At 46.3% G+C, this 27,187-nt stretch overlaps 1 protein-coding gene across 1 annotated transcript in view; it reads left to right on the forward strand.

Moving 5' to 3' along the window:
* The first annotated feature begins 2,372 nt into the window (after positions 1-2,372).
* Positions 2,373-27,187, forward strand: part of DYNLT2B (dynein light chain Tctex-type 2B) — a 200,606-nt gene continuing 175,791 nt past the window's right edge. Inside the window, exon 1 of the mRNA XM_069617487.1 lies at positions 2,373-2,686. Within this exon, the coding sequence (XP_069473588.1) occupies positions 2,556-2,686 (131 nt within the window). The 5' untranslated portion in view covers positions 2,373-2,555. The remainder of the gene's footprint in view (positions 2,687-27,187) is intronic.

A 27,187-nucleotide genomic window follows, 5' to 3' on the forward strand; every position in this document is an offset into this window, starting at 1 on the left:
ACTAGATTCAGGCAGCAGTGATCCACCGTCCCAACTGAGAAAATGCCTGATAGCAGTGGGGGAATGGATGAAAAAAAACGGTCTGAAAGTGAACAGGGAAAAAAGGGAGGTCATGGTGGCCGGAGACTCGGAATCTCAGGTATTCTGGACTGATGACTTCTGGCCAGTTCACTGGGTCCACGTCCTCTTCCTGTGAACTCGGTAAAAAGCCTGGGAATAAAAGTTCAAGCCTCTGGCTCTTGGGAACTGCAAATTGCATCCATCTGCAAGTTAGGGTTTGTTAAGCTAAAAATTCTGAGGAAGACCCTGCCTCATCTTCCTCTGAAATCCCGCCCTAACGTTGTTGCTGCCACTGTGTTGGGAGCTATTGTTTACTGTAACAGCATTTATTTAGGACAACCGGCATGTTTAATTTCAAGACTGCAGCTACTACAGAATGCTGCAGCCCGCCTGGATCTAGGGGCGGATCGGATGGCCCATTCCGTCGATCTTCTGCGTCAACTGCATTGGCTTCCGGTGCATAGCCGCATTAAGTTTACATACATGCCAACATTTTGTGACCAAAAATCTGTAGGAATCTTAAAGTTTCAAAAATATTGAAAAAAATTGGTATTTGTTGCCACTAAATCGGTAGGCAGTAGGACTTCTTAAAAAGCGGTATCCTACTGCCTAAATCGGTAGGGATGGCAAGTATGTAGCAGGTGCCGGAGAGAGGCGTGCTGCGTTGTGCAGCTATGCTGAAGAAATAGCATATTGCACTTGCAGGTGGATGGAAGTGGCGAAACTCGCGCAGGGTGGGACTGAAATGTGCGGTTCCCCTCTGGCTCCTGCCGCAAGCTCACACCTGCCAGAACTCATTAGGAGGAGTGACGAGCTGAGGTACGGTGAACCATGTGGCTGTTGATATCCAGAAGTGCTGGAGTGGATCTCACGGGCACTTCTGACAGTCTGGGGAGGTTGCACTGGTGCACTGGTCTGCTAACTGCTGCCAGTAAGAACACACCATTATAAAAGCAGCAGCTTGGACACATCCCCACTGAAGAACGTTCCTTGGATTCTGTGTACTTGCGCACCCTGCAACCATGGCTGAACAGGCTGCTAAATCCAGGCCAATATATATATATATATATATGTTTTAAAAAAATAAAATAAAGCGGTATTTGTTGCCACTAAATCGGTAGACAGTAGGACTGCTTAAAAAGCGGTATCCTACCGCCTACATCGGTAGAGTTGGCAAGTATGAGTTTAAGGCTATGTGTATTACTCACCGGGCTATGCATCAGGTTAGGAGCCGAATATCTGCAGGCTAAACTCATACATGCCAACATTGTGACGTACCTGAGAGGGAGATTTCCCCAAGGAAATCGGGAGACATGCATTTTCCCATAGGAATGCATTGGGGGCTGCGGTTATTTTAGGCGGGAGAGCGTGACAAATAGAAATAGTTTTCACTGAAAGATCAGGACTCTCCCGCCTAAATCGGGAGGGTTGGCATGTATGTAAGCTTACCCCGTACGTCCCTGGCAGGTGCCTCCGGTTGGAATCGCAGAGGCTTCGGAGAAAACCCTGTTTTCAAAGAAGTCAGCTGGGAGGACGTGCCTTTGCTTGTCTCACACCTGTCATGTGGAATAAACTCCATATGGGCCTACGAAATATTGATGATCATCTACTATTTCAGAAAGCCTTGAAGATGTATCTTTTTTAGTTAAGTAACAGGTAAAGTCTGGGGGAGGTGAGGTTGCTGGATTCTTCACCCGCCACCTCTGTTCCTTTCAGCGCCTAGATGCCTGTGGCCTTAATAGCGCTCTATAAATGTTGTTACATTACATTAAATTTGTGAGAAAGCCACCCAGTTCTGTTTTTTCTTGGAATTCTGGGACTTGACCTTTTATCCTTTTGAGTTTAAAATTAGGACTACAAAATACCAGAATTTAAAAAGAAAACAGGGAATGGGGAAACTTTAGAGCTCTGGCTTTGGGTATACTTTTGTCCAATGTAGTCTAAAGAAATTAAACCTACAACCTTAGTTGTAGGTTTAATGTAGTGTAATGAAACCAAACCTACAACTCCAATAATGGAATTGGTTGTGAAATAAAAGCCAGTACTGGGACATGTTGTCCATAATATTGAGCTTTCTGGTAATCTAAAATCAAACATCACAGAACAAAAACATTTTCATGTGTGCACATTCTGGCTGGACTTCACATGGAATAAGCTGCGTACTATCAGAGTTCATCAGTAATGTGCTTACTCCAACAAATCAAGTCTCTACAGCATTGGTGACTGTAACACCTGTTCCAAGATGGCCGCCCGATTTGCACAGTGATGGCGTTGCTTCGGGCTGGCTGGCAGAGTTCGCTCTGGCTGTGTGAACGGAGACACACACACCCGTTCCAATATGGCGCCCGCTCTTTTGGAATGGATCAGACGTTGGGCGCAGACGCACCCGAAGACTGGACCGTGCCTCCGTCCGTAGCTGTGCGTTGCTAGGCAACGGCGCTTCGCCCTGACACCGACTTGTCGGGGAGCAGAGCTTCATCCCAGGCACCGCAGAAATGGGGGAACCTGAGGCGGAGATGCCCCCATCGGCGTCTGCATCGGCGTCAACTTCCGCCCAGGCACCGGCCCCTCCACAAGCCCCCGTCGTGGAGAACACCTACTGCATCCGGCCAAACTACCAGCACAAGTGAGAACCAGGGGAGGCAAACTGTCCAAGCTGGGCCAGGTCTTCGGGGTATCTATCCCTCAGTAATAGCAATGAGGCACATGTGCATATATTTAGAATAAGTGTGTGCACGCGTATCTAATGAACATGAATGAGGGGTATCCTCCTGAAAATCGCACAAGATAACGGGCCTGAAGTTAGACAACCCTGGAGGTTGTTTACATTACATGGCGTTGGGGGGGAAGGGGGGAGCCTTGTAAGTAGAAGAAATTACCCAGCCATTACCTCAACGTCTCACTTCCTCGTCCCAGTACTTGCCTTTTGAGGTTTGCCTCTTCACCAGGAACTTCCCTTTTTCAAAGCCCATTCTTATGGCTCTGCCCCTCTACAGGAGGTATAACCTGGGTCGGGCTGGGCCATACTATTGTCTCGGGTGCCAATGAAAAAGTAGCCCACAGTTGCAAATGGCTATTCATTCCTTTTGTGACACTCTTTGAAACGTTACGAGGGTGGTGTTTTTTTAATTTTTTTTATAAAGTGTGGTGCAAATTGTGCATTTCAAAGAATATTTATTCAGCAACACTGGTCAAAACTACTAGCTGCAGAGTGAATTAACTCATCCAACTGGCCCAAAAAGTGGCCCACTTTGACAAAAAAACAGGGCCACATCAGCCTTTTGTGTTTTTGGTTTGGCCATGGACCTAATGCACTATAGGGCAGTCCGAGCCTGAGTATAACCTCCCCTTGTGCCCATCATACTCCATTCACAAGAAGGTCGAATGTTTCCAGGAATCGTGTAGATTCATCTCTGCTAGCCTTCCCAGTTGTATTGGAAGCAGGGGGATCATTTAAGGCAGTTCTTTTGCATGACTTTTTATTTTGTAAGGTGGCTATTTTTTTGGCTAAGGCGTATTGGATATCTTCACACCATTTTTTATCTTTCGTGCATGTGTCGGGTAGTGCTATTGGAGTCTCTATTTCTTTAAGAATGGTGAACAATTCCTTTGTGTTGGATTTGGCGTTGGATATGCGTGTGTCAAAGGATATTCGTTTTGCTAGGCATATTTCTTTTTTGTAGAGGGAGGACAGTTTAGTGAGTTTGAGTTTATTGGCTTCAGATGGATGTTTTGTCCATGTAGCCTTGCAGTTTCTTTTTTGTTGTCTTAAGTTTTTTAAGAAAGGTGTAAACCATTTATTCAGATGGGTTTTCTGCTTACTTGGTCTTAGTTTCGCTGGGGCGATCTGGTCCAATGAGGTGGTCATGATTTTATTATAGTCTTCAACCAATCTCTCAGGGTCAGTGTTGAGAGTGGGGAGTAGTATCGGGATAAACCTATCCACAGTAATGCTCTTTTTATTTCTGGTTAGTGTAGGTGGAGCCCTGAGGGCCGTAGTCGATGGGGGTCTATTGGTGGAGAGCATGAAGGACATGAGGGGGTGGTCCGTCCAGGCTAGTGGTGAGATGGATAGGATGTTGGCCTGGCAGTTATGGTCTGCCACCCAGTCAAGTATTCTGCCTTTCTCATGGGTGGCAGTGTTACTTCTTTGGGTGAATTCAAGTTCTGATAGGGTATTGGCTGTGGTTGTGGCAAGCTGGTCTGATTGTTCATTGAAGCCCATATTCATGTCTCCACGAAGAAGTACTTGCGAGGAACCTTTAAGGTTGTTTGTTAGGATAGAGTTAATGTCATCCACGAAGGTACCAGGTGGGCCTGGTGGGCGGTATATCAAGTGGATGTTTAGAGTTTGGGCATTGGTTAAAGGTACTTTGACTGAGAGTAATTCGCACGACTGGATGTCGATCTGGGTAGCAAGTCTCATGGCGAGACCGCATTTGTAGATAAAGGCGATACCTCCTCCTCTAGAATTAGGTCTGTCATGTCTCAGGATGGAAAACCCATCAGGGACTGCTAACATGATTATAGGGCCTGCAGCAGGGTGTAACCACGTTTCAGTAATAGCAAGGATCAAATTGGCTACTTCCGTAGCGTGTGCTACCAGAGATCTGGAGTTTATTAGGACTTCTTTTATCTGGGGACTCTGGGAGTGGTTAGTGTAGTCGGAAGGGGGGGCCTGTGGGGATTTAGGTTTGCTATACATAGTTGAGCTTTTTTCTGTAGGCTTGGAGCCGCAGTGGGGGAATAAGGGCATGCTAGGAATCCTAGGTTCTGGGGATATATTTAGCGACCTAGTGAGAGGCTCATATATTTTGGCTGGTCTCGCTCTAAGGCGTAAATTACTGTCTGTAGTAGAGCACGACTTGCATGGGAGGTAGTTTATGGCATCTGCCATGTCAGTAAGTGACACAGTAGGTGGATTAGGTGAGATGGTGGATGTCACGGATGGCAGTGTCCTGTTAGCAGGAGTGGTAAGTGTCATAATGTAGAGCGTGGTGCTCAGAGCAAGGATTGTCGTGTAGAAAGTCTGGTTGGTAGCTGATGTGGGCATGCTGATGCTTAATGCAGTGAAGGATTAGTTGTTTGCCTAAGGCTATGTTCCACAGAGGTATGTTAAATGACAGTGGCGTAGTAGGCAATGGTTATGCCAGGTATTACTGTCTCGAGAGGCTGGCAAATGGGTCTATTAATTGTCATCAGCAGACAAGAGTATGTATGTTAAAATCAAGAGCTCTCCTAGATTCAACGTTTAGTATACAGGCTATATATTACTAAGCAGACTAGGATGTAATGTGCAGACATGGATATACTGGTTCAGTGTCAATAGTTCACCTAGATTCAGGATTTACTATGTGGGCTAATGTACAAAGTGCAGACGGTGTATGCAGAATCAGTGTCCGCAGTTCACCTAAAAACACCTTGTCTAAGGCACACCTGCACTTCTCCTAAAAAATCATTTGAGAGTATCTAGGGCCTTTAGAAATGATAGGAAGACCCAAGTGCATGATACTGGAAGGTATATTGGGCACTTGCAACATGTTGCAGAAAATGTGCAACATTGACAAAGACTAAGGGAAAAAAAGTCTCCCAGGACTGACTGTCTTTAAGGGCATGTCTGTTTCCCCATAATAAAGTGAGCGAAAAGCCCAGGGGAGTGCAACAGAAGGTTGTGCTCCCTGCAAAGTCAGACTATGGTGTTTAACATCAGCAAAAGTTGGGAGGTACACAACTGGAGGGAAAATTACAAATGAAATGGAAAACTTTCCTAACACCGCTTTCATTCCACAATTCCCTGGGGACTTGCTTGAACCACAGTGCATTTCGGGTAATCTGTCTCCCATTTTGGCTGGCTGTGACCATAGTTCCTTTCTGTTGTGTCACAGTCCGGGGTTCCGTCTTGAATTTGCTTGCCGACTTTGTCCTCGATGGGTTGCAGATGACTAGCACTTGGTCTCCTGCTGTGGTGTGCGATTTCCTGACTTGTCGCTTGCGACTCATGTGTTTTGTTTCTCCTCCTTCTTTTCTCATCGGTGTTCTGCTTGTTTATCAACTTGTCTTTGTTGTTGCAATGGTGTGGTATGGAGGACCGTAGTACGGCCCAGGGCATGACATCGCCAGGGGTGTGTTTGTTGACGCATGGGGTGTTGGCCGATCGTTTCGGAGGAATCTGAACAGTTCCAGTTCCCATGGGGTCGATTAGGTCCTTGCCATTCTCAGCACTTTGTTCAGCGTCTTCATGAATCGGTCGACATCTCCATTTGCCTAGGGCCATCTTGGCATGATGAGCTGGTGTGTGATCTGAAGGTCATCCATGAATTTGGGAAATTCAGCTCCTTGAAAAGGTGGCCCGTTGTCAGTGCTATGGCAGTCCGTGGGTCACAAACATTTTTTCCAGGACCGGTGTCACAGCTTCTGCTGCCGTGGAGCGAGAGTGTTCGTCAATGGCGTCCAGGAGGTAGATCCCTTCTTGCACTGTGCAGAAGTCAGCGCACACCAGCACAATGTGCTCTCGGTGCATTTTGAATGGGTTTGTGCCATGGTGGGGGTCCGGTGGATAGGCATGGTATGCAGGTGGTGATAAAGTCTTTGACTTTGGAGTCGATGTGGGGGAACCATACTCGGCCCCTGATTCTTGCCTTTGTCTGCACCATCCCTTGGTGGCCCTCGTGTGCCAGGACTATTATTCTCCTGTGCAACAATGTCGGATTATGATGCAGACTCCCCTCAGGATGAGACCTTCTTCTGTAATCTATAGCTCATGGCGGACAGTGAAGATGCCTGTCGGGAACTCCCTTGCCTCTATAGTGTGGTTGTGGTTGTGTTGGAGGAGGATAGCTCAGGGGCAATGCGCTCGTCTTGGTAGCAAGACGATGTGAAGCAACACAGGTTAGATTCCCCGGGTCGGCGATTAGAAACCTCTAGGTATTAAGCGCGTTTATAAATAACCCATTACATTTATAATGTGTTCCACGTCCCTCCTAGACTGCCATTTATCGTCGGGTTGCAACATAGGTCATCGTTCGTGGCTTCATTGAGCTCAGGTATGCTTACAGCATTGGGTTTTGCTGTTTCTACGATAAAGCAGGTATGTTCCTTTTTCTCTTCTGATTCCGTGATTTCAGTGGCTGTGGCAGCTCGCGGGTGTCTAGACGGAAACTCTGCTGATTGTCACTTCCTGGTTTGTAGAGGAGGTTTAAGTCGTATTGTTGTAACTACAACAGCCACTTGCCTATTCGTGCTGGGGGTGTGGTGCCAAAACCGTGAAGATTGGGATCAGCGGCTTGTGCTCCATGAATGTCTTGAATTTTCATCCGCACAGGTAGAGGTGGGTATGTCTGCACCCCCACAGATCAGCGATTGCTTCCTTTTCAATGTGTGAGTAGCTTTTCTTGTTCTGTGGGTGTGAGGGCTCTGGATGCATATGCTACAGGCCGGGTGTCTCCCTCTGGGGTCGTTTGGACTAACACCGCCCCCAGCCCTAGCAGCCCCGTGTGTAGGTTGATGTCATAGTAGGCCATCATGTGCTAGTTGACACGGCTTCTTTGATGTTATTAAACGCCTCTTGGCACTTCGCATTCCAGCCCCATTTTGCGCCTGTTTTGGTTAAGGCTCGTAATGGTTCAGATAAGGTGGCCAGGTTATTGGAATTCACATTTGTCCCTGTGTATTGTGAGGCCGGCTTTCTCCAGCCTGTCGAGAAGCACCGCCAGCCAATGTGTTCCTCATTGTCCTTAGCGTGTATGAGGATTGTCGCTGAAATTCAGGACCCCCGGGAGGTCTTGCAGGACGATACGTATAGTTTACTGAAATACATGTGCTATGGATGAAATTCCGAAGTTTAGGCGTTTGTACCGCCTCAAACCGAGGTGTGTTGAAAAGGTAGTGATGTACCTCGAGTCCTTGTGCAGTTTGTGCTGGTGGTAGCCTGCCTTTAAGTCAATTGTTTAAAATGTCTTGGACCCTATGAGGTCTGCAATGATCTTGTCGAGACTGGATGTGATGTACCTCACCCCGCACTATTGCTTCGTTGGGGAGGGGCATGTTGATACAGATTCTGATCTTGCCAGGCTGTTTAGGTTTCTTGGTGACCACCATTGGGGAGACCCATGGCATAGGCCCTGTCACTTCCTCAATGATCCCAGCCTTTTCCAGGTCATGTAGCCCCTTGGCGACCAGGTCCCTCATGTGGAAGGTGCTCCACCTATGTCATACTGCCTGAGGTTGTATTGTTGGGTCGATGTGTATCACCCTACCTTTTGAGACCTCCAATTCCTTCTAACAGCCTGGGATGTCGGTCCAGGAGGTTGCAGACTTCATTGTCACTTGATATGTTGCAGATGAATTTGATGAGGCCAGGTCTTTGGCAGAGTCCCAGCTGAGCAGACATTCTATTCCTGCATCTACTAGGTAGATTTTCAAGTGGATTGTCGTCCCCGTCATTCTACTGAGTGTTGTGCGGAAATGTCCGACTACAGGGATTGGCTTTTTGGCTCCTGTATGCAAATAGCTGAGTGTTCTTATGCTTCAGCACTGGTCGAAGGTTCATTGTGTTTAGGATTTTGAGGGGCATTACGTTTACTGAGGCCTCCGTGTCGATCGTCATCATGACCTCCTGTCCCCCTACCAAGATGTTACTTCAGGGTCTCTTTTTCTTTCTTTTGTATTTTTGGTCTATGTGTACCAGCGCTGAGATGAGGTGTACCTACCCCCTTCTTTTTTTCCTGGTGTGGTGTGCCGTGATGGTTGCCATTGTTTGGCTGTCCTCGCCTTCTGACTCTGCCAACGAGGAGTCATTCTCCGCCTTGACCTGGCATGCCTTTGCTCGTTTCCTGTCTCTCGGGGTCGGCTGGATGAGCAATCCAGAATTGGAAGGAATCACTGCAAGCCATCCATACAGATGCCCGTAGGCTCCCTGGAGGGGCAGAGGGATCCAGCTATTGCAGTCCATGGTGCTAGAGGCAGTGCGCATGCACAGCCGTGGACATCTCTCAGGACAAGTTCCGTGCCTGTTCCCAGGAGTCGGGCAAGGGGGCATGTTCTCTGAATGGCTGTAGGCAGCCCCTTTCTGCTATAGTCAGCAGAATGGCCTTCCCAGCATGGACACCATGTTAGACGGGGGTCTCCATGCTTGGAACAATAAAGAAACAAGCAGTGGCAATGCCAACAGTTTGGGCTTTTACATAGGCATGAGAATAGCACTTGCCAGGCACTGCCGTAGTGGTAATGGATTTGTATTGATGGTAGCAGGTGTAAAATGGTGCAAGTACTTGGACATCTAATAGCAGTCCTTGGCAAATGCCTAATGCTTATAGACAAGCCAAAACTGTTGGATTTGCCAATGCTAGTTTTTAACAAGATTTCAGTGAGGAACACGCATAGTGCTAATAAATCGAATGGCTGAAGGCAGACCTGATTAAGACATTGTTATTACACCAGTAGCACATTTACAACTCCAATTAAATCATTACCTCTCAGAAGACTGCTATGAGAAAGCACAGGCAGGCACTTTGAGTGCAAAGTGTGATGGTAAGACTTGATTAAAGGGAGCTCAATGAGTTCCCATGAGGAGGTGTTTTGGGTGGGGAGGGGCAGGAACTGAGTGGGAATGGCCATAGGGATTAGCATGGCCTTCAAATAACTAAACAAAACCTCCAAGCTTTGTGTCCCTACTCCTTGGCCATTTCTCCCGATCTGTACTCTAATTTCTGGTGTAGATGTGCTTGAAGGATTTGGGAGGGGGCTACACCAGTGGGAGCATCCTCTCGCTTTCACATTCAGGAAACGGGCAGGGGGCGCGAGAATCAGGCGGGGTGATGGGGGTTGATCCACCAGACCCACCTTCCATGCAGGCTTAGAATAGAGAGATGAGCAACAGTGGGGAGGCCCGCTTCATCATGTTTCCCAATCCGCCGAGCTCACAGTGCCCAATTTAAAATGCTCTCGGAGTGGGGATGGGGCAAGAATCACTACCACTCCACATTTTACGCCTGGAAAATTCCTGGTCTCAAAACAGGCAGAAGCAAGTTGGTAACGCCGGTCCTTCACCTTGCAGATTTCGAATGCTGCTGATTCCCAGCAAGATAAGTGAAGAGCCGGTTAGAATCACAATGTCTTGTCCTTATAAACTTAAAACCGCCTTGCAAGCTAATCTCCACTCGTAAAAAGTATGGGATGTGACTACTCACCCCTTTAAGCCCACTAGCCCCCCCCCGCCACATTTTCTGACAGGAACCACAGTTCCTTGCCCATTCTACAGCAAGATATAATCCTGTAGTAACTGTCATGTCGCCCAGCGCCTGAATGCTCACCCTGCTTATCGGGCTATATAAGCACCCCCCATTGCCACATTTCAATCACCAGTTTCATCTCATGCCCTACCCAAAGCGGGTACAGCCACTTATACCGCCCAGTGGCTTTCAGAGCCCAAACACAAGATATACTCCCGCTGTGAAGGTGAAGGGGCACCTGTGCTTTCACACTTCATAAACCATTTACCACTGACAACTCCACTCCCAAAAGCGAGGACAATACGCGCAGCCTGGCTGGAGCGACTCCTGTCTTGAGTGGAAAAACAATGTCCATTGTCGAAGACGTTTTTGCGCAGGTGGACTGTCGCTGAGATACACGCCCACTGTGTAGTAAATTAAGCCTTTTGTGTCGGCTGCCAGCGTGTGGTTCTGAGCTTGAAGGAACTAGATCTGTAACTTTGTGATTTTTATGCGAGAATACACAATCTCACGTTGGCAGAGCTTTAGTTATGTTAATTACTTAGACGTCTGGTGAGGCCGGAGTGTGTGTGTGTATGGGTATGAGTGTGCTCGCTGATTTGTTGTGGCATTTGGTTTAGTTGTTTAGGTTACCATATTGGGTTATGCGGTTGTTGGGCCTGTTTTGTGTGCATGTTCATGTTGTGGCCCTGGTCGTTCATTCTTCATACTATGATTATGCTGTAATTTGTTATAATGCTCAAATGTGGTGTTTCCTTGCAGGGGGGGGTTCTACCTGTGGACCTGCAGGCGTGGCTTCATACCTGTCATCAGTATATTAAATGTCTTCCTTTGCAGGTGAGAGTTGGACTTGTGGGTGTGGGCGACGTGCACTAGTTACGTGTTACGCTCACCTGGTCTCTGCGGAGGCATTGGGGCACGTTTGCAGCCCTCCAGGGGGTGAGGTCGCTCGGGTCCGACTTCGCCCTCTGCGCTTATGTGGTGACTGGTAATGGGTGATGCTGCTCGGGACTGCTCCTGCGTGGAGAATAGGGGGCGTGAGTATGCCAGTTTGTGCGCCTGATCCTCATCCAGACCCCTTCTCCCAAACCATGGTACCCGTGGGATGCGCTGTCCCTGGAAAACCTGTTGATTAGTTTTGGTGAGCACTCCGTCCTGCTGCTTCTGGCAGGGGCGCTTGTATGATCTGGACCGAGTTCCTTCACTGGTCTCTTGCAGGTGGTAGTCCAGTCCTGCTGCGACTAAGCCACTATACTTCAGGTAAGGGTTCCTGTTTGCCTTTGTCTTTCCTCGTCTGTTTGTTTTGTATTGTAAAGTTTGTTGTCTTGTATTGCTCTTCATTCCACTTTTGATGTTTGCTCTTTTGCTTTCTTCCCTTGCAGGTGATGTTGCCGGCCCTGCAGAAGCCGCAGAGCTCGAGACGGCAGCCGGAGGGAATGAGGAACAAAGCTGCAGCGGTACAGTAGCTGGTAAGTTGTTAACGCGGGGGCACGCGGGGCTCAAATGCGGCGCGGCCCTTGGACGGATGTTCTAACCTTGTCTTTCTTCTTCTCCTTCACACGTTCCGAGTTCTTGGATGAGGAGTGCGGTGCTGCGGCGTCGGGATCAAGATCACCGGACACCAGGAGATGAGTCTGCAGATGAAGCGACGGAGCACCGATTTCCTGGAGGTGAGTATGCAGGAGAATGCCTGGTTTCAAAGGTAAGCAAACTGGTCCAAGCGACGGTGAGCATCACGTTGCACGGGAGTGCACAGTAATGCGAAGCACCGGCCTTAAGGATGGAGCAGCTTATATAGCTGAGCTTCTGAAGCCATGCCCACCCGGTTCAGCCTGTCTGCCACACCCTGCCACACCGGATGAGTCAGCACATGAGGATGTTCTATGGAATAAAGGCTTTCAGCTCCTGCAAAGTTCTTGTAAAATAAAAGCACTCCTGCACTTAAATAAAGTGTTCCTGCTCACATCTCTATATGAGCTTGGCGCCAAAGGCGCCAGGGCCCCTGTGTTGATGGGTCCCAAAGGGACATAAGTTAGTCAAGTGACCCAATGCCCCCATCACTAGATGGTGTGGTTTTTGTGTTCTGTGGCCTGTGCCCATGACATTACATGAGTGCGTTGTACAAGGCTTACCACAAGTTTTGCTGCAATATAGTAATTGTGTCCAATAATTGTATTGTTCAAGTTTAACTAGTTTTGTGTTGTGGGATGCGTGTTTTGGCATAGATGAGGGCCTGTTTTGGTTGCAACCGTGTTGGTGTGAGTGTGTGCTGTTTCTGGTGCAGTTGGTGTTAAGATTAATTGTTTGGCAGTTGTTTTGTGATTCCTGTACTGAATGCCGGTTGGTTCACTTGGGGCTGTGTACACAGTAGTATTGGCCGTAGTGGCATTTGATTTTAATTTTGTAGTCTTGCTCTGCTAGCCCGGTTTCTATTGATTTTCTCGATCTGCATATCTTTGTTGAAGAGGGCTTGCTACAAACTAAAACCGTAAAATCGTAAACCAAAAGAGGTTAACTCAGTACTTTTTGCTCATAGCAGTCATCGGCGGTCTACGATCAACAATATTCCTGCAGTAGAATTTTACAGGGCCACGAGAAACTGCAGCCGAGATATGGACTATTTGGAAGAATCCAATGTACTCACTAGAAGATTTCTAAATGGAGGTTATCATCCAAATAGCATAAGCAAAGCTTTGAACAAGTACACCAGGTCCAAGCAGTCAGACTTGCTATGTGAACACACCAAGTTGAAACCAGAACAAAAGCACATTGCTATTATTACTCAATTTTCTCAAGATTCCTCCACTCTTTGCCAATTGGTCTCTAAACACAGGCACATTTTGAATTTGGACAAGGATCTGCTACCCTTTTGTCTGATAAACCGAAAATCACTTTTACCAGAGCACAGACGATTAAGCAGAAATTGAACCCTTCCTTTTTGAATACTAAAGATGACAGTACCAATGCAAGGCATAAATTAGTGTTCAAAAATTGATTAGCAGAATTTGCTAATTAAAATATTTTTGATTAGCAAATAAACATATTTGATTAGCAATTTTGTACTCCTATTTATATGTGACCCAAAGTTAGTTTTACCGCAAGACAAACAAGGCTGGATAATAGCAAGTATGGCAGGAATTAATATTTCTCCCACCCAAACGGGCAGGAGAAATCTTTCTTCCCAGTATGGCCACTTGCTAAACACCCAGCCCCCCCATGAAACATTAATGCAAAACGGGCCCGGCTCCCCCACCCAAACTCCCCTAAGCTCTCCTTACATCAAAAAACACCAGAGCCGAGTGTGAGAGGCGGACTGAGCTCCTCCTCTCATGCGATGATGTCGCATCCGGGTTGGGCTTGGCTCATAACATTGATGCAATGTTTTTAGCCCAGCCCGGGTGCTTCTGCCTCGTCTGCAGTGCATGCTATGTACAGACTCACTGAGAGGCAGAACAGAGGCAGAGTTTAGGCACAATCTTTTGCTTTTCTGTATATTTAATGAATCATATCGAAGTTGGTGCGACATGATTCATTAAATGTGTACAGCAAAACAGCAGTATTGTATCGCAAATTGCGATGCAGTACTGCTTATTATATGCCTTGTAATGAGAATTGGCTCAAGAGCACAGGTTTTTTAAGTGTGGGAGCTGTAATTACTGTAAATATGCCCATGTCAATTGTCGATCATTTACTGATGCAAACGGGACAACTATTAAGGTCAATGGGTTTGTTAACTGTAAAACTAGCTGTGTGATTTATGCATTTGTTTGCGTTTGTGGTAAGCTGTATGTTGGCAGTACCATTAGACAGTCAAGAATTCGAATCAGGGAACATTTGGCGAGTCTTAGAAGTACGGACTCTAATTCACCATTGGCCATACACTAGCAGGAACAACATCAGTGGAGTAACAAAGAAGATATTCGATTTATTGGATTAAAAAAAGCTAAGAAGGGAAAAAGAGGTGGTCATGTTAGGCTCAAACTAAGGCAATTGGAAAGCAAATTAATCTGTTTTTTTAGATGTACTCTGGTTGGCCTCAATTGTAACCATGAGATGTATGGCTGCAGAAGTAAGGCTCAGACACAATGGTGGCATGTTTTTGGTTATAAACGTAGATTAATTAAATGTGGGTTGGAAAAATACCTCTCCCTCCCTAAAGCTTAGAGGGGTTTCCCTACCTCAAAGAAAACTAGTGAAAATTGTCAGGAAGTCCAAAACTAAAAGTCAGTCACTGTCGTGTCTCAAAACCTACCTCTGTCCCTAAAACAAATATTCTTAAGCAACTGTGCAAGGATAATCTCTTCTCAAAGTAACTAGTGTTCTTGGCGGCCTCTTGGTGTTCTAGGCTCCTTTTCCCTAGCTTTCTTTTGATGTTATTTCTGTTCCTTTAGGGCTTTTGAGCCCCTATTCTCTCGTAGGTAAAATGTCACTGGATAAATCATAAAGGAGCTGTTTCTTGGTTTCACAGTTCATTTATCCTAGCAACTCGTGAAACCCCTATACCAAGCATAGGATCCTTTTTTATCAGTTCTAGGGTTCGTGACCCTCTTATTCCCAACCTTTTCATATGGGTGCGGGTCCCAGACTTGCAAAATGGCTTGCTTCCCTCTCTGGCCGAACCAGTCTATTCTCATGGACTGTCTCTCATTCTCTTTCATTGTTCCAGACCCTCTTAGTTTTCATCACTTTAAACTTTGGGTTCTCATATGGGTGCGGGTCCCAGACTCGCAGTGTAACATAGTGTTTGCTTGGTTTACTTCTCTGCCTTCTCTAGGAAGCTATCCTGTAGTTGTACTAAGGTTTCCCTATAAATGTGGTACGAACGCACAACTCTGTTGATATTTGTTGGATTTGTGGATTCCTAAAAGTCTCCTTTCAAAGCAGTGAAGACAATGATCAAATGAGGCAGAGGGACATGCCCCCTACTTTCACTGTGTAATGTAAGGGACACTAGCATTTAGAACTTAGAAGCTTGTCTGCAATAAGAATCCTTTTTCGAGGACTCCACCTCTCCCACCATCCCACCACCCCATGTCGGAAGTTCAGAAGAGCACCCCATTCCTTGGCATGCTTGTTGTTGACCACAGGGCTCTTTAAACCCAGGGAGATTGACCTCTGGCACTGCTGTCACTCAGAATTTCATCTGAAGCATTTGAGAAACTTTCAAGCCTTCGTAACACTGTTGAATCACTGATCGAGACATTAATGCTCAGGCACGGACAGCTTTTGCGGTCCGACCCTCCCTACGGGTATCGAGCCAGCCTGGAAATCCAGTTGAGATCTCTGGTTCATAGCCATCCCTCTGCTGATTGTGCTTCTTTGACTCACAGCATGAAGATGTTGTGACTGAATTTTCCATTTATTCTATATTGAGACGCAGGTCGACTTCGCAGTGCCTGCGGTTTCTAAACATCAGCAAGATGTCCCTGCCGATCAATATACACTGCGGAGCGCAAATCCTGTCGAGCTAGTTCGCTGCTTTCCAACAGCGGGTCGAATCCATAGAAAAGTGTGGGGGGGAAAAAAGGGCTAGCTTGATGCTGTCGATCCCTTGACGGGTAGTTTATTATTGACTATGTGCCCTTTCCAATGCATTCTAAGTGTCATCGGCATCATAGACTGGCTGTTGTCTATTTTCCTACCGTATGTAGGACAATTTATAGTAACCATTCTGTTTTACTTTTTTAAATTTTTTGCCTTTTCCTTAAAGGGGTGGGTTTTCATTGTTTTTATCTCTGATGGCGGTAAGTGTCTATTTATATAGATGCTTGTGTGGATATTCCTTTTATTTTGGTAGTGACCAAACCATTGTTGTTTGGAGGCTTCCACAGCTGACTCAGACGTCCTGAAGAATGTAGCCTACCGTTAGCCCATGCTACCACTACAGAAAGATTCTATTACCTTTGTGCCTCTTACCTTTTTGACTGAAAAACGTCTGACCCAAGTTGTGCTGCAAGTTTGTTTGGGCACTGAGCATAGAAGCCTTTGCTCTTCCATGTACTTCTTCTGGTGTCCGGTCATTTTTTCGAATAGAAACGTTTTGAAAGGCAAACTTTCGAATCCTTTTTTTCGAAATACAAAAGTTTCGAATGACAATTCGATCGAAAAGTTTTTGAAAGTTTGCCTTTTGAAACTTGGGTTAGGGTTGGGGGGTGGGAGGGTGGCGTGGGGGTTTGCGGGCTGGGGGGAAATCTCCCCCACTATACACAAATATACTGCCAAGCAGGTGAGCTTTGCCCCCAGGAGCGTTGCCCCAGGAGTCCCTCTGCGCCTTTGGCAAGTGTTTTTTTGCTTGCTGCGTGCCCCACCCGGCCCCGTGTGCAGCGCTTCCATTTGCCGATCCCTGCTTCCTTATTCCCGCCTCCCGCCTCCCCTGATGATCCTTTCTCCCAGTGCCTGCCCAGTAATATTATCACTGTGTTTGCTCCCTGCGCGCACTTTCCTTCGTGCCATGCAGGTGAGCGTTGCCCCCAGGAGTCCCTCTGCGCCTTTGGCAAGTGTTTTTTTTGTTGCTTTCTGTGGCCCCTGGTACACAGTTTTGAGCTTTGCATTCCTCCGGGTGAGTTTAGCCCCCCTTTTGCGCTGTAATCTAGGTACCTTCTCTCCCTAAACCCATCCAGCGTCCCCGATCCCCCTAGTATCCATGCCTCAACCCTCTCCTCTCCCCACTTCCTGGTATTCTCCCTCCCGCAAAACAACCCACCCCCCCTGCCCTGATTGGAAAAGGCAAAAAATGACATGTGCCCTAATAGCGTCACTAGAGCTGAACTTAGAAAGCGTGCCCCAATAGCGTCACTGTGTTAAGGTTGAATCTACAAAGTGTGTCCCATTAGCATCACTGGGTTAAAGTTGAACTTAGAAAGTGTGCCTTAATAGCGTCACTGGTTAAAGTTGAATGTAGAAAGTGTGCCCTAATTACGCCACTATGTTAAAGTGGATGTCTCACTCCTTCCAATACCTAGCCTGAGATCCTTGCTGTGGGATGAGATGTGGTGTCTCAGTGCCTCTGGTGCCGGGCCCGGGTTGCTTGCGGGGGATGTGAAGTGGTATCCGGCTCCTTCCCGTTCTGGTCCTGGGACCCTTCCTGTAGCGTGGGATGTGGTGTCCGGCTCGTTCCCGTTCCAGTCCCGGGACCCTTCCTGTGGCGTGAGATGGGGCATCCCCCTCCTTCTGTTTCCGAGCTTGGGAGCCTTCCTATGGCATGAGATGTGGTGTCCAGCTCCTTCCCATTGCAGGCCTGGGATCTGTCTTGTAGCATAATATGTGGAACCGGTGAAGTGGGTGGAACCGTTGAAGTGGGTGGAATGGGTGGAACGTGTGGAATGGGTGGAACCGTTGAAGTGGATGGAACGTGTGAAGATGATGTATGTAGATGGATGGTGCTTGGAGAAAGGATAACGTGGCTAGAACGAATGAAAGGAGCAGACCAGATGATGAAGTGATGACATGCATAGATCGGACGAAGTGCACTGATCAGAAGAATAAATAGAACCGATCGAACTAATAGTGTGCATAGAACTGAGCAAGTTCATGCAACGGATGGAATGCACGGAACAGATAGAGGGCACAGCATGGACACTGTACAAAAATGATGAAGTGCATGGAACGGCTTGGAGTGCATGGAACGGCTTGGAGTGCATGGAACGGCTTGGAGTGCATGGAACGGCTTGGAGTGCATGGAACGGCTTGGAGTGCATTGAATTGCGTGACCTACATGGAATGGTTTGGAATGCATGGAACGTTTGAAAGAGCATGGAACGGTTTTGAGTGCTTGAAACGATCGTAATGCATGGAACAGTCGGAGTACATGGAACGGTTGGAGTAAATGGAACTATTGGAGTGGGCTCGATCTCAAGCACCTAAAGTAAACCACCATATCACATCTCCACGCTTACTCTCTTCTTTACACCACCACTCAACTAGAACACAGCGATACTATGACACCATTCAGTATAGCTGTTCTCATACCATCATTTGCCTCATACTCCCCATCACCCTAACTAAAGACTGCTGGTTACACACCCTCCAGCCTAGGCGTTCTCCTCAGGCCTAATGCAGCCAGAATCGGTCTGGATATCAACCTGGCAGAACGAACACATACTCTTGATCTCTCAACCACCACACCTACCGCTAAGAAGCAGCTATCACACGAATGCCACACCAGCTGCACACATTTCCGGTGCTCACACACACCTTATGACTCTCTCTATTCTCTCTACTGACTTGAACTTCGGTTCCCGAGGGCGTTCAACCTATCAGCGCCTTGAGACCATACCAATGGTACATAAGGCGCTATATAAATGCAAAATAACATAACATAAAACCTTGAGCTGTCCGGTGCTGAAATGACAGAACTGGACAGCTCCATGTAACATTTCAACGTTATAAACAAAAAGGCAGTGAAATGCTACTTTTAACATGTAAAAGTTCATTTCAGTTGAAACCAATCCATGACTATTGTCGATGGATTGGTTTCGAACGAAATGCACTTTCCATGTTAAACGTAGCATGTCGTCGCTTTTGATTTCAAAACTTTTGTTTCGAAACTTTGGCTATTCGGCTGAATCCAGCAAAAAAGCAATCCGTTGTGGAGTTCTGCAGGACTCTTCTTTAAGCCCATTCCTTTCAATCTGTACATGGGACTATTGACTCACATAATGAGGTTGGCCGGTGTCCGTTTTTATATCGATGCTGATAATTCTTAACTAATCTTTCAACTTGCCCATTGCCTTTACAAAAGTCAGGAACCTGGGTTTCTGGCTCGATACTATCTTTGGAGAGACAGATTTCTCAAGTTTCGAGTGCATGCTTTCATCTGAGGTCTCTTTAAATCTTTTGGGTTTTTTTGGTTTCTCGAACAAAATTCTAATTGTTAATGCTTTTATCTCCAGTCGGCCTGACTACTGCAATGCCTTATACTTTGGCCTGCCTAAGGTGGCCATTGGTCGTCTGCAAAGAGTATAAAATGGAGCTGCCAGGGTAGTGGTGAAAGCTGATCAGAGAGATCATATCTCCCCGATCTTGCATGCACTTCTCTGGTTGCCAGTAGAAAAACAAAGAAAGCTCAAGACACTGCATCGTGCGTTGTATGGCAAATTGCCAACTTTATTAAATCTAAACCTAGCTGCTATATCCCCAGGAGATGCCTCTGCTCTGCTTCCTCCAATTTACTTCTGGTACCTTCCTTTAGATGGGTAAATTTGGGAGGTCGCTCCTTCTGCGGTCAGGCAGCATGGTTATAGAATTCCTTGCCTATGAGTCTGCTGCGGATTTAAGGGCATTTGGACTTCTTCCATAAACTAAAGACATTCTTATTCCCTCCATGAGTTCAAAGAGGGTGGGTTTGGTGGGGATGGGACCTGCTGTCTCTCCGTTTGTCTTTGGGTCCTCATGGCCCACTTGTTTCAGCGCCATGGTATCTCCTGGTTGAGGTGATATGTTTGTGTTTAATAAGTGTTGGACCATACTATACCACATGCAGAACTGCAGCCCAAGCAAGCACCAATCTCCTAATTATGCTCAAGAGCTTTTACAAGATAAGTATTTCTAAATCGCCTTGAACAAACAGCTGTTAAAGATCTATGACCATAACCAATCAGATGTAACAAACCGCCTTTTTATTTACCAAGCAATGGCTTCATTAAATACAGAGCAGGTACACACACCTCAAGCATAGTAACTGCTCTTCCAACATGCTAGATGGAGTCAAATAGAATTCTGGAAAGCCACCCTGTACAGTGCTCGAGGCTTCCCTCGAATTAAAGGATAGACATTACTTCCTAGCAAACAAAGATAACTATTGTCTAGGAAGTAATGTCTAGTAGCAATATCATAGATTTTAAAGGGACTACCTCCAAAAACTAAAAGGAGGCAACTGAACAGGATCGAACACCAAAGTGCCACTCCCTGGTAGGAATCCTATTCAGGTTGTTGCTGCATTTATGTTTGGTACTCTGGCCCTAGATGTGATGAAGGCATGAATCAACGTATGCGTTCTGCTTCTGAATGCAACAGAGGCCCACTCCCAGATGAATATGTGACGTTAAAAATACGGTACATAAGAATAGCAGTTGTTGTACCACGTCGCTACATTATGGGTTTCACTACCAAAACTCTTCAGTCAGCTTGCCTCTGTGTAGAGGAAATTACCTCCTACACAAACATGACTGCAAGCGGTATTACCCATAGAGTGATAAGGTATGTCCACACCGGAGTCCTGTGGACCCCGAAATGGAGAATGACCAAATGGTCTGCATGACTTGGAATCCTGTAAACCCTTCATGTTATGGAAAGGGTAAACAAGTATGGTGGTATTACAGGAGGTAAAACTGCCAAACTCGTATAACGTTCCCCTAGGAGAAAAATGGTAACTTGGAAATCTTGAAGGCACCTTCAAGGTCCGCTATCAAACCACCTTCATGTCTCCTGAATAATATAGCAGACCCTTACAAGTGGAGGAGGGCAACTGCAGGTAAAATCCTAATCACATGCCATCCTGACAGAACTAGAGTGAAGTGGGTGAAATTGAAGGAAGATTCAGTACAGGGATGTAGAGTGGATTGTAGAATTGGTAAGTCGATGTAAAGGGAAATCTTGAGGATGGAGCCTGATTTCACTCCCCCACCCTTACTCTTGCCAACAGACATGCTAAGCCTCATGGAGCATGAAGTACCTGAGCAAATAGTAGGATAGGGGAAGATGCAATGGCAAAACCCACTACTAGCATTTGTTGCTTTTGGTCCGCTATATAGTGACAGTCCACACTGAGGAAGAGCAAACACTTGCTTAGAAAACCAACCTCCCTAAACGGTGTTATTGAAACCTCTTATAGAAGACCTTGAACCTCCCTGAGAGAAGACAAAGCACCTGGCATCATTAAAAAGCACAGCATGATGGAAGCATGCCACCAGTTCCTTCCAGTTGATGGGTATGTGCAAGTACTTGGAGGATTCAAAAGATCTAGCTTGGTCCATTGCTTTGCACAGAACCACGTGCTGACTACATACACAAAGGGGGAATTCGGAGAATGGAAATGTTGGCATTGCACTATGAATCTGGTATGTCCTCTCATGATGCGATATTTGGGTAACTTGGACACCTGTGGTCAATAGGCCCTTTTCCCTTCCCCTATGGCAAGGCGAGAAACTGATCCCAGGATCTAAAGGAAGACAGCAAAACTTCAATTGTATGCCTGCAAAGAAAAGTTGTTCTTCACCATTAAGAAAGCGCATAAAGCGGCCCTTAGGCGTCGTGGTGCTGTTACAGTAGGGCTTACTTAGTTGTAAGAGGAAAACAATCTGGATAGTGCTGACAAACCTAGTTAAAATTACAAATAGAATTACATGGTGGTGTTGGCCAACTGGTTCCATGGTTACAGCGGAACCAAAGCGTGGAGCTTTTACAGTAGGGATTACTTAGTTGCAGGAGGAAAACAGTCTGGCCAGCACAGACAAAACAGGACATTTGAATTACAGGGACAATAACAGAGTGTTTGGCCTAATGGTTATATGGTTACAGGGGAATCAAATCAGCAAGGGGAAGGCAATTACATGCAGTTAGATTAACATCAATGGTACTAGGATTGAAGGGGAGACCTGTAGGGGCTGGTGATGATGGCATACTAGCGAGCTTGTCTTAGTTGAAGAGTTTGGTCTTAAGTGCTTTGCGGAAGATGGCGTATGAGGCTTCATTTGTGAGTGAAGTGGGCAGGACATTCCAATATTTTGGTGCTAGATATTGGAAGCTGGAGCCTCCTGCTTCCGCTCTTTTGGAAGTGGGGACGTAGATCTGGTTGGAGTGGTGAGTTCACTTGGGTCTGGAGGAGGTGACTGGTATACATTGTTATAAGTAAGGGGGCTTTGTGAAAGAGGCACTTATGTGTGATGGCTAGGGTTTTAAATAGAATGGGCTCTTTAACTGGTTGCCTGTGTGCATCCCTTCTTGCTTGTTAGAGATGTTCCCTTTTAAGAATGTTTAGCGCAGCTCTGAGGGCATTGTTTTGAGTGACTTGTAACCTGTTGAGGTTTTTGGCCGAAGTTCCCATGAACAAGACATTGCAATAGTCCAGTTTTGCCCCAATGGTAGCCCTGGATATTGTGAGGCACTTTTTGGTCGACAAGTAGGGTTTAACCGCATTGATGATTTTGGTGGTGAGTGCTGCCGAGGATGCAATGGCGCTAACTTGGCGGAGTCAATGAAGACCCCTAGAGTTTTGACTGCTGGGGAAACGGTGATGAGGGTGTTATCAATGTTAAATATCCTGTATTTAGAGTCGAGCTTGTTGGAGTGTCGTTGGTGCCTACCAGGAGGATCTCTGTTTTATCTTCATTGAGACACAGTCCATTAGCCGCCATCCAGGCCTTGTTGGCTACGTATGTGTTGGCTAGTGTAGCTGCGTCATGTTCATAAGAGCCTGTGAGAGGGAGTAGGACTTGAGTGTCATCGGCATAGTTTGTCTACGCTATGCTGTGAGCATCCATGTCATTGAAGAGAGGTGGGCTAAAGATGTGGGTGTGGTGCATGAGCCTTGAGGGACACCTCGGTGGATGGTGGTAGGTGCGGCGCAGGCATGGTCCGAGAACACTCTCTAAGTCTCCCCTTCAGGTTAGAAGAGATCCAGGATGTGGCTTCCGGGGAGAAATGGGCTGAATTCTTGAGTTGTATACATAGGGTCTTGTGGTCAACGAGGTCAAACGCTGCCAACAAATCTAGGAGCAGGAGAAGTGCAGGCTTGTCTTTGTCCATTATATCACCGAGTTGGATCTTTAGGTTAAGTAAGGCAGACTCTGTTCTATGGCCTGGGCGAAAACCCGATTGCCTCTTTCCCAAGATGCTGTTTGCCTTGAGGAACTGCTGGATTTGAGCATAAGCAACTTTGTCTAGAATTTTTAAGAGGAACGGAACCGTAGTGATGAATCTGTAGTTGTTTGGAGTTTCTGGGTTTAATGATGATTTTTTTAATAGGGGGCGGACCCATGCCTCTTTTAGGCATGCAGGGATTGTGTTGGAGTTGAACGAGGCATTAATGAATGCTGTCAAAAACGGGGCTAAAGTATCAGCGCATTCTTTAATAAGATTGGCCGGGCAGACATCACCCTTGCAATTGGACGGTTTGATTTGCCGAATGGTGGGTAGTACTTCTGTCTCTCTTACCTCTCGGAAAGAGAAGAGTTTTTTTTTACTCTTTGCTTTCTGTACTGGTCATAGGAGACACAGGCAGGTTTGCTTTGGGAAAAGCCTTGTAGGGACGTTTATCTTCTTCTGCAGGAGCTCAATTTTATTTATCATGGCTATTTGGACACTAGAGCACCAGGATTCATCTGTCACAACATCCTGGGTGCTTGTGACTGGTGTGGCCAATTCTTTAAAAATGGCAAACAGTTCTTTTGATTCCAATGTAGCATTAGATATCCTGGCGTTATAAGCTGTTGATTTAGCTAGAATGATAGCTTTTTTGTATTGTGCAGCCAGTGTTTTGTAGGCAATTAATGTAGAATCATGTGGAGCCGCTTGCCATTTGGTGAGCGATTTGCGCTTGAGGGCGGGTAGTTCTTTGAGCTTAGTGGAGAACCAGGAGTTTGCATGTTTCTTCTTTTTGGCTTTCTTGCTCTCTAGAGGAGCAATGGGGTCTACTGCTGTTTTTATCGTGGTGTTGTACAGCCCAACCAAGACCGAGGGGTCTTGGGAGAACAGGGGATTAAGCGCTGGAACCTCTAAAAACAGATGGATGCTTTCTTTAGTGAGGTTGCGAGAGCATCTTGCTAGTGCTGGTGGGGCAGGCATGAAAGATTTGGGTATAGAGCTGATGGTAGGGATAGAGAAGTGAATAAGGTAGTGGTCAGTCCATGGGGACGGGATATTGGAGCTGAGGTTCCCATCGCAATTGTGGTCCACTACCCAGTCTAGAATGCGTCCTTTTGGAGTGGGTAGGGTTCACGTTTTTTTTGATGGAAGCCTAGATCCTGGAGCGCTTTGGCTAGGACCTTGGCTTATTTATCCTTGTGATACTTGAATCCCAAATTAAAGTCCCCCAAAAGGATGGATTTAGTGGTGTTTTTTTAGGTTTTCCCCAAGTAGATGGAGTAGATTGTCATGAAAGTCCATTAGTGGGCTTGGCGTGCGGTGTGCAATATGGATTGCAATGGTGGTCTTGGGAGAGATAGCGAGTTTTACCAAAAGGGAGTCTACATTCTCGCCGAGAAGTGATGTGGTTTGTCTGCAAGGGTTTTCTTGACTGAGGGCTACTCCCCCACCTTTGGAAGCTGGTCTGTCTTGTTGGAAAATGGTGTAGCCCGGAGGGAGGGCTAATGAGATGGCTGTTCCTGAGGCTTCATGGAGCCATGTTTCGGTAATGGCTAGAGCATCCATGTCCAGGTTGGTGGCTCTGGTCATGAATTTCTGTTGCATGAGCTGGGAGAGATCTTGCATTTATTAGGGCAAATTGTAGAGGACAGTGTGCTGGCATAGTCATATACTTGCGTGTGGATGGCAGGGGATCCTAGCATTATTCTTAGAGTTGGCTACCAAATGGGGCGAGGGCACCCAAGGGCGTGAAGGCTTGAATATATTTGCTTCTGAAGCAGGGTAGGAGCGCGTGCCTAATAGCTTGTTTCTAGTACAAGTCTGTCTGGGGTAATTGTCGTGATGGAGTGATTGGTGCGGCTCCTTAGCCTGGCTAGTGTGCTTATTAAGGGGTTAGAGGAGAGTGTGGTGGTGCAAGGCTTTGGGACGAGGGGATCATTAGGTTTGCAGAAGAAGGAAGGCACAAAGTGGGTGGGGGCAGTGTCATCCGATTTAGGTGGTTTATTTGCCATGCTAGGTTGCTATGAGCAATGGGATGGCAGTAACTCTGGTTCAATTGCTGTGACCAGTGTAGTTGTTACTATGGAGGTTGCGCTACTCGTGGAGTCATGTTATGGGATATATTTACCCACTCAGCAGTACCTCCCCCACATCATCAAGCTGCGCATCTGCAGTCACCAGCAAAATGGCTGCGCTGGCTCCTGTGGGCACCATGGCCTCAAAACTGCGTTTTGTAGCGACACAAAGATGGCTGCACCATCTTGCCAAGCACATATTGGGCAGGTTGGAACAAGGGGGCTCACTGGGGGAAGCCTGCCAGTGTGTTCTTCCATATACAAATGAAATACAGTGAAAAAGCAGCGCTGCATTGCTGCCAGCCAAAAGTCCTGATTGAAAAGGGGGTATTTTACCTTAAAATGATGCTGCTTTGACGCTAGTTTGGTCTGTTCTTCCTCACACTACTGTTAGTAATAAGGTCCTGCCATGCCCATTCATATCCCCATTGTGCTTCAGCAAAACCAAGCATGACCCCTGAATGACAGGCTCCGTCAAACCAAATATGAGAAAAATCAACAAAGAAACTTCAGTTTTCCGCCGCACAGGAAAAAGCTTCACTTTTACGTTACAAAGTGTCAAGGATCAGTAATTTGAAGGAACTCCAGTTATTGGTTATGTCAATTTCAGTGCATAGGTGGTTCAAATAAAGTACTGCCTAAAAGAAAATAGCTATAGCTGCAAAACAGTGTGGGAATCCAGATGGAAAGTCAAAAAACGATTTTGAAAACAAGGTGCTAGCAGCTTGCACCACTTGTGTAAAAATGGGCTTTGTAAATTAAAGGAGAAAAATGCTTGTTTGAGAGTACTAGGTTGAACAAAAACTTCTTCTTGCCTAGCAATGTGAAAGGGGGTTGTACTGTGAAAATACAATGTATGAAATGGTTCTATTCAGCAGATTTTCTTCCAATTCAGAACAAAAATAAATACAAGTAAATTAAACTTCAGTGGCTGCATGGGCGGAGGAATCGGCCCAAGACAGGGTTCTGCTGAGAGGATGACAGAAACAAAAGGGCCCCTCTCAGTAGATACTAACACCCCAGTGATAATTACTAGGTTGGACAGAATCTAGTCTGGGCTGAGCCCTCTACAATGGAATTTCCAGGACACAGACGTGTGAAGTGGAGAAGGGGCAATAAACCTTCAATCAAGCTGGGAAAACCCCATCCTCCCTCTGGCGGAAGTGACAGCTGGTGGTAGCTGAAAAGAACAAAATGGACCAGTGGAGGACAAAAGATGCCCATTTGTTTCAAAAGACTATTTTATTAAGAAATTTTGAAGACAGTTATCTTTGCAACATGACTTGTGATTTCTATGGCTTTCAAATAGGTTTTGGCTGTCAATGGCATGTATGGGACTGAAACGCCAGAAGAATGTGAATTATGGGGAAAGGACATATGATGGAATGTTACAAATTCACAGAAATAGGCCCCATGATAGTATGTACGCACGTGTAAAGTCACCGAATTTTAGGCCGAACATTTCACACTGAAAATGACCTAAGATTATGAAACGTACAAAATAATGTCTCACAGATTGCAGAGTTGGACTGCAATGGTCTGCATAAAATATGTAACCTATTTATTTAATTTGCTAAGTGACTTCAACTGTATAAATGTACCATTTGTGGCAAAATCGGATTTTAGCCAAAGTAACTGTGGGAGGTTTTTGAACATTGTAAAACTTGCATCATAAATCTGACATCCTGCCCTTTAGATCCTACCAGCTGAGAGCGAGGCGGGGACTAGCACCCCTGACCAATCCAGTGAGTTAGAGGTGTGTTTAGCTAAGCCTGCCCAGTAATATACTTCTATGATGTTACTATGCATTATAAATAAGAGTCCATGACAGGACTCTAGACACACTGTTCTAGAAATTCCTGCACTGCGTTCCTGATCTGCTCCATTCATCTTGCTGATTTCAACTACAAGGCCAAAGCATTGCTGACCCTACTCCAGAGCCCACTGCAAAACCCAAGCATAGCTGATTCCTATCCCAGCAAGGGCAGTGATCCAGAATAAACCCAACAATCTCCCATTTAA

The sequence above is a fragment of the Ambystoma mexicanum genome, chromosome 10 (assembly GCF_040938575.1).
Source record: "Ambystoma mexicanum isolate Mex_15411 chromosome 10, UKY_AmexF1_1, whole genome shotgun sequence".
Taxonomy (NCBI): Eukaryota; Metazoa; Chordata; class Amphibia; order Caudata; family Ambystomatidae; genus Ambystoma; species Ambystoma mexicanum.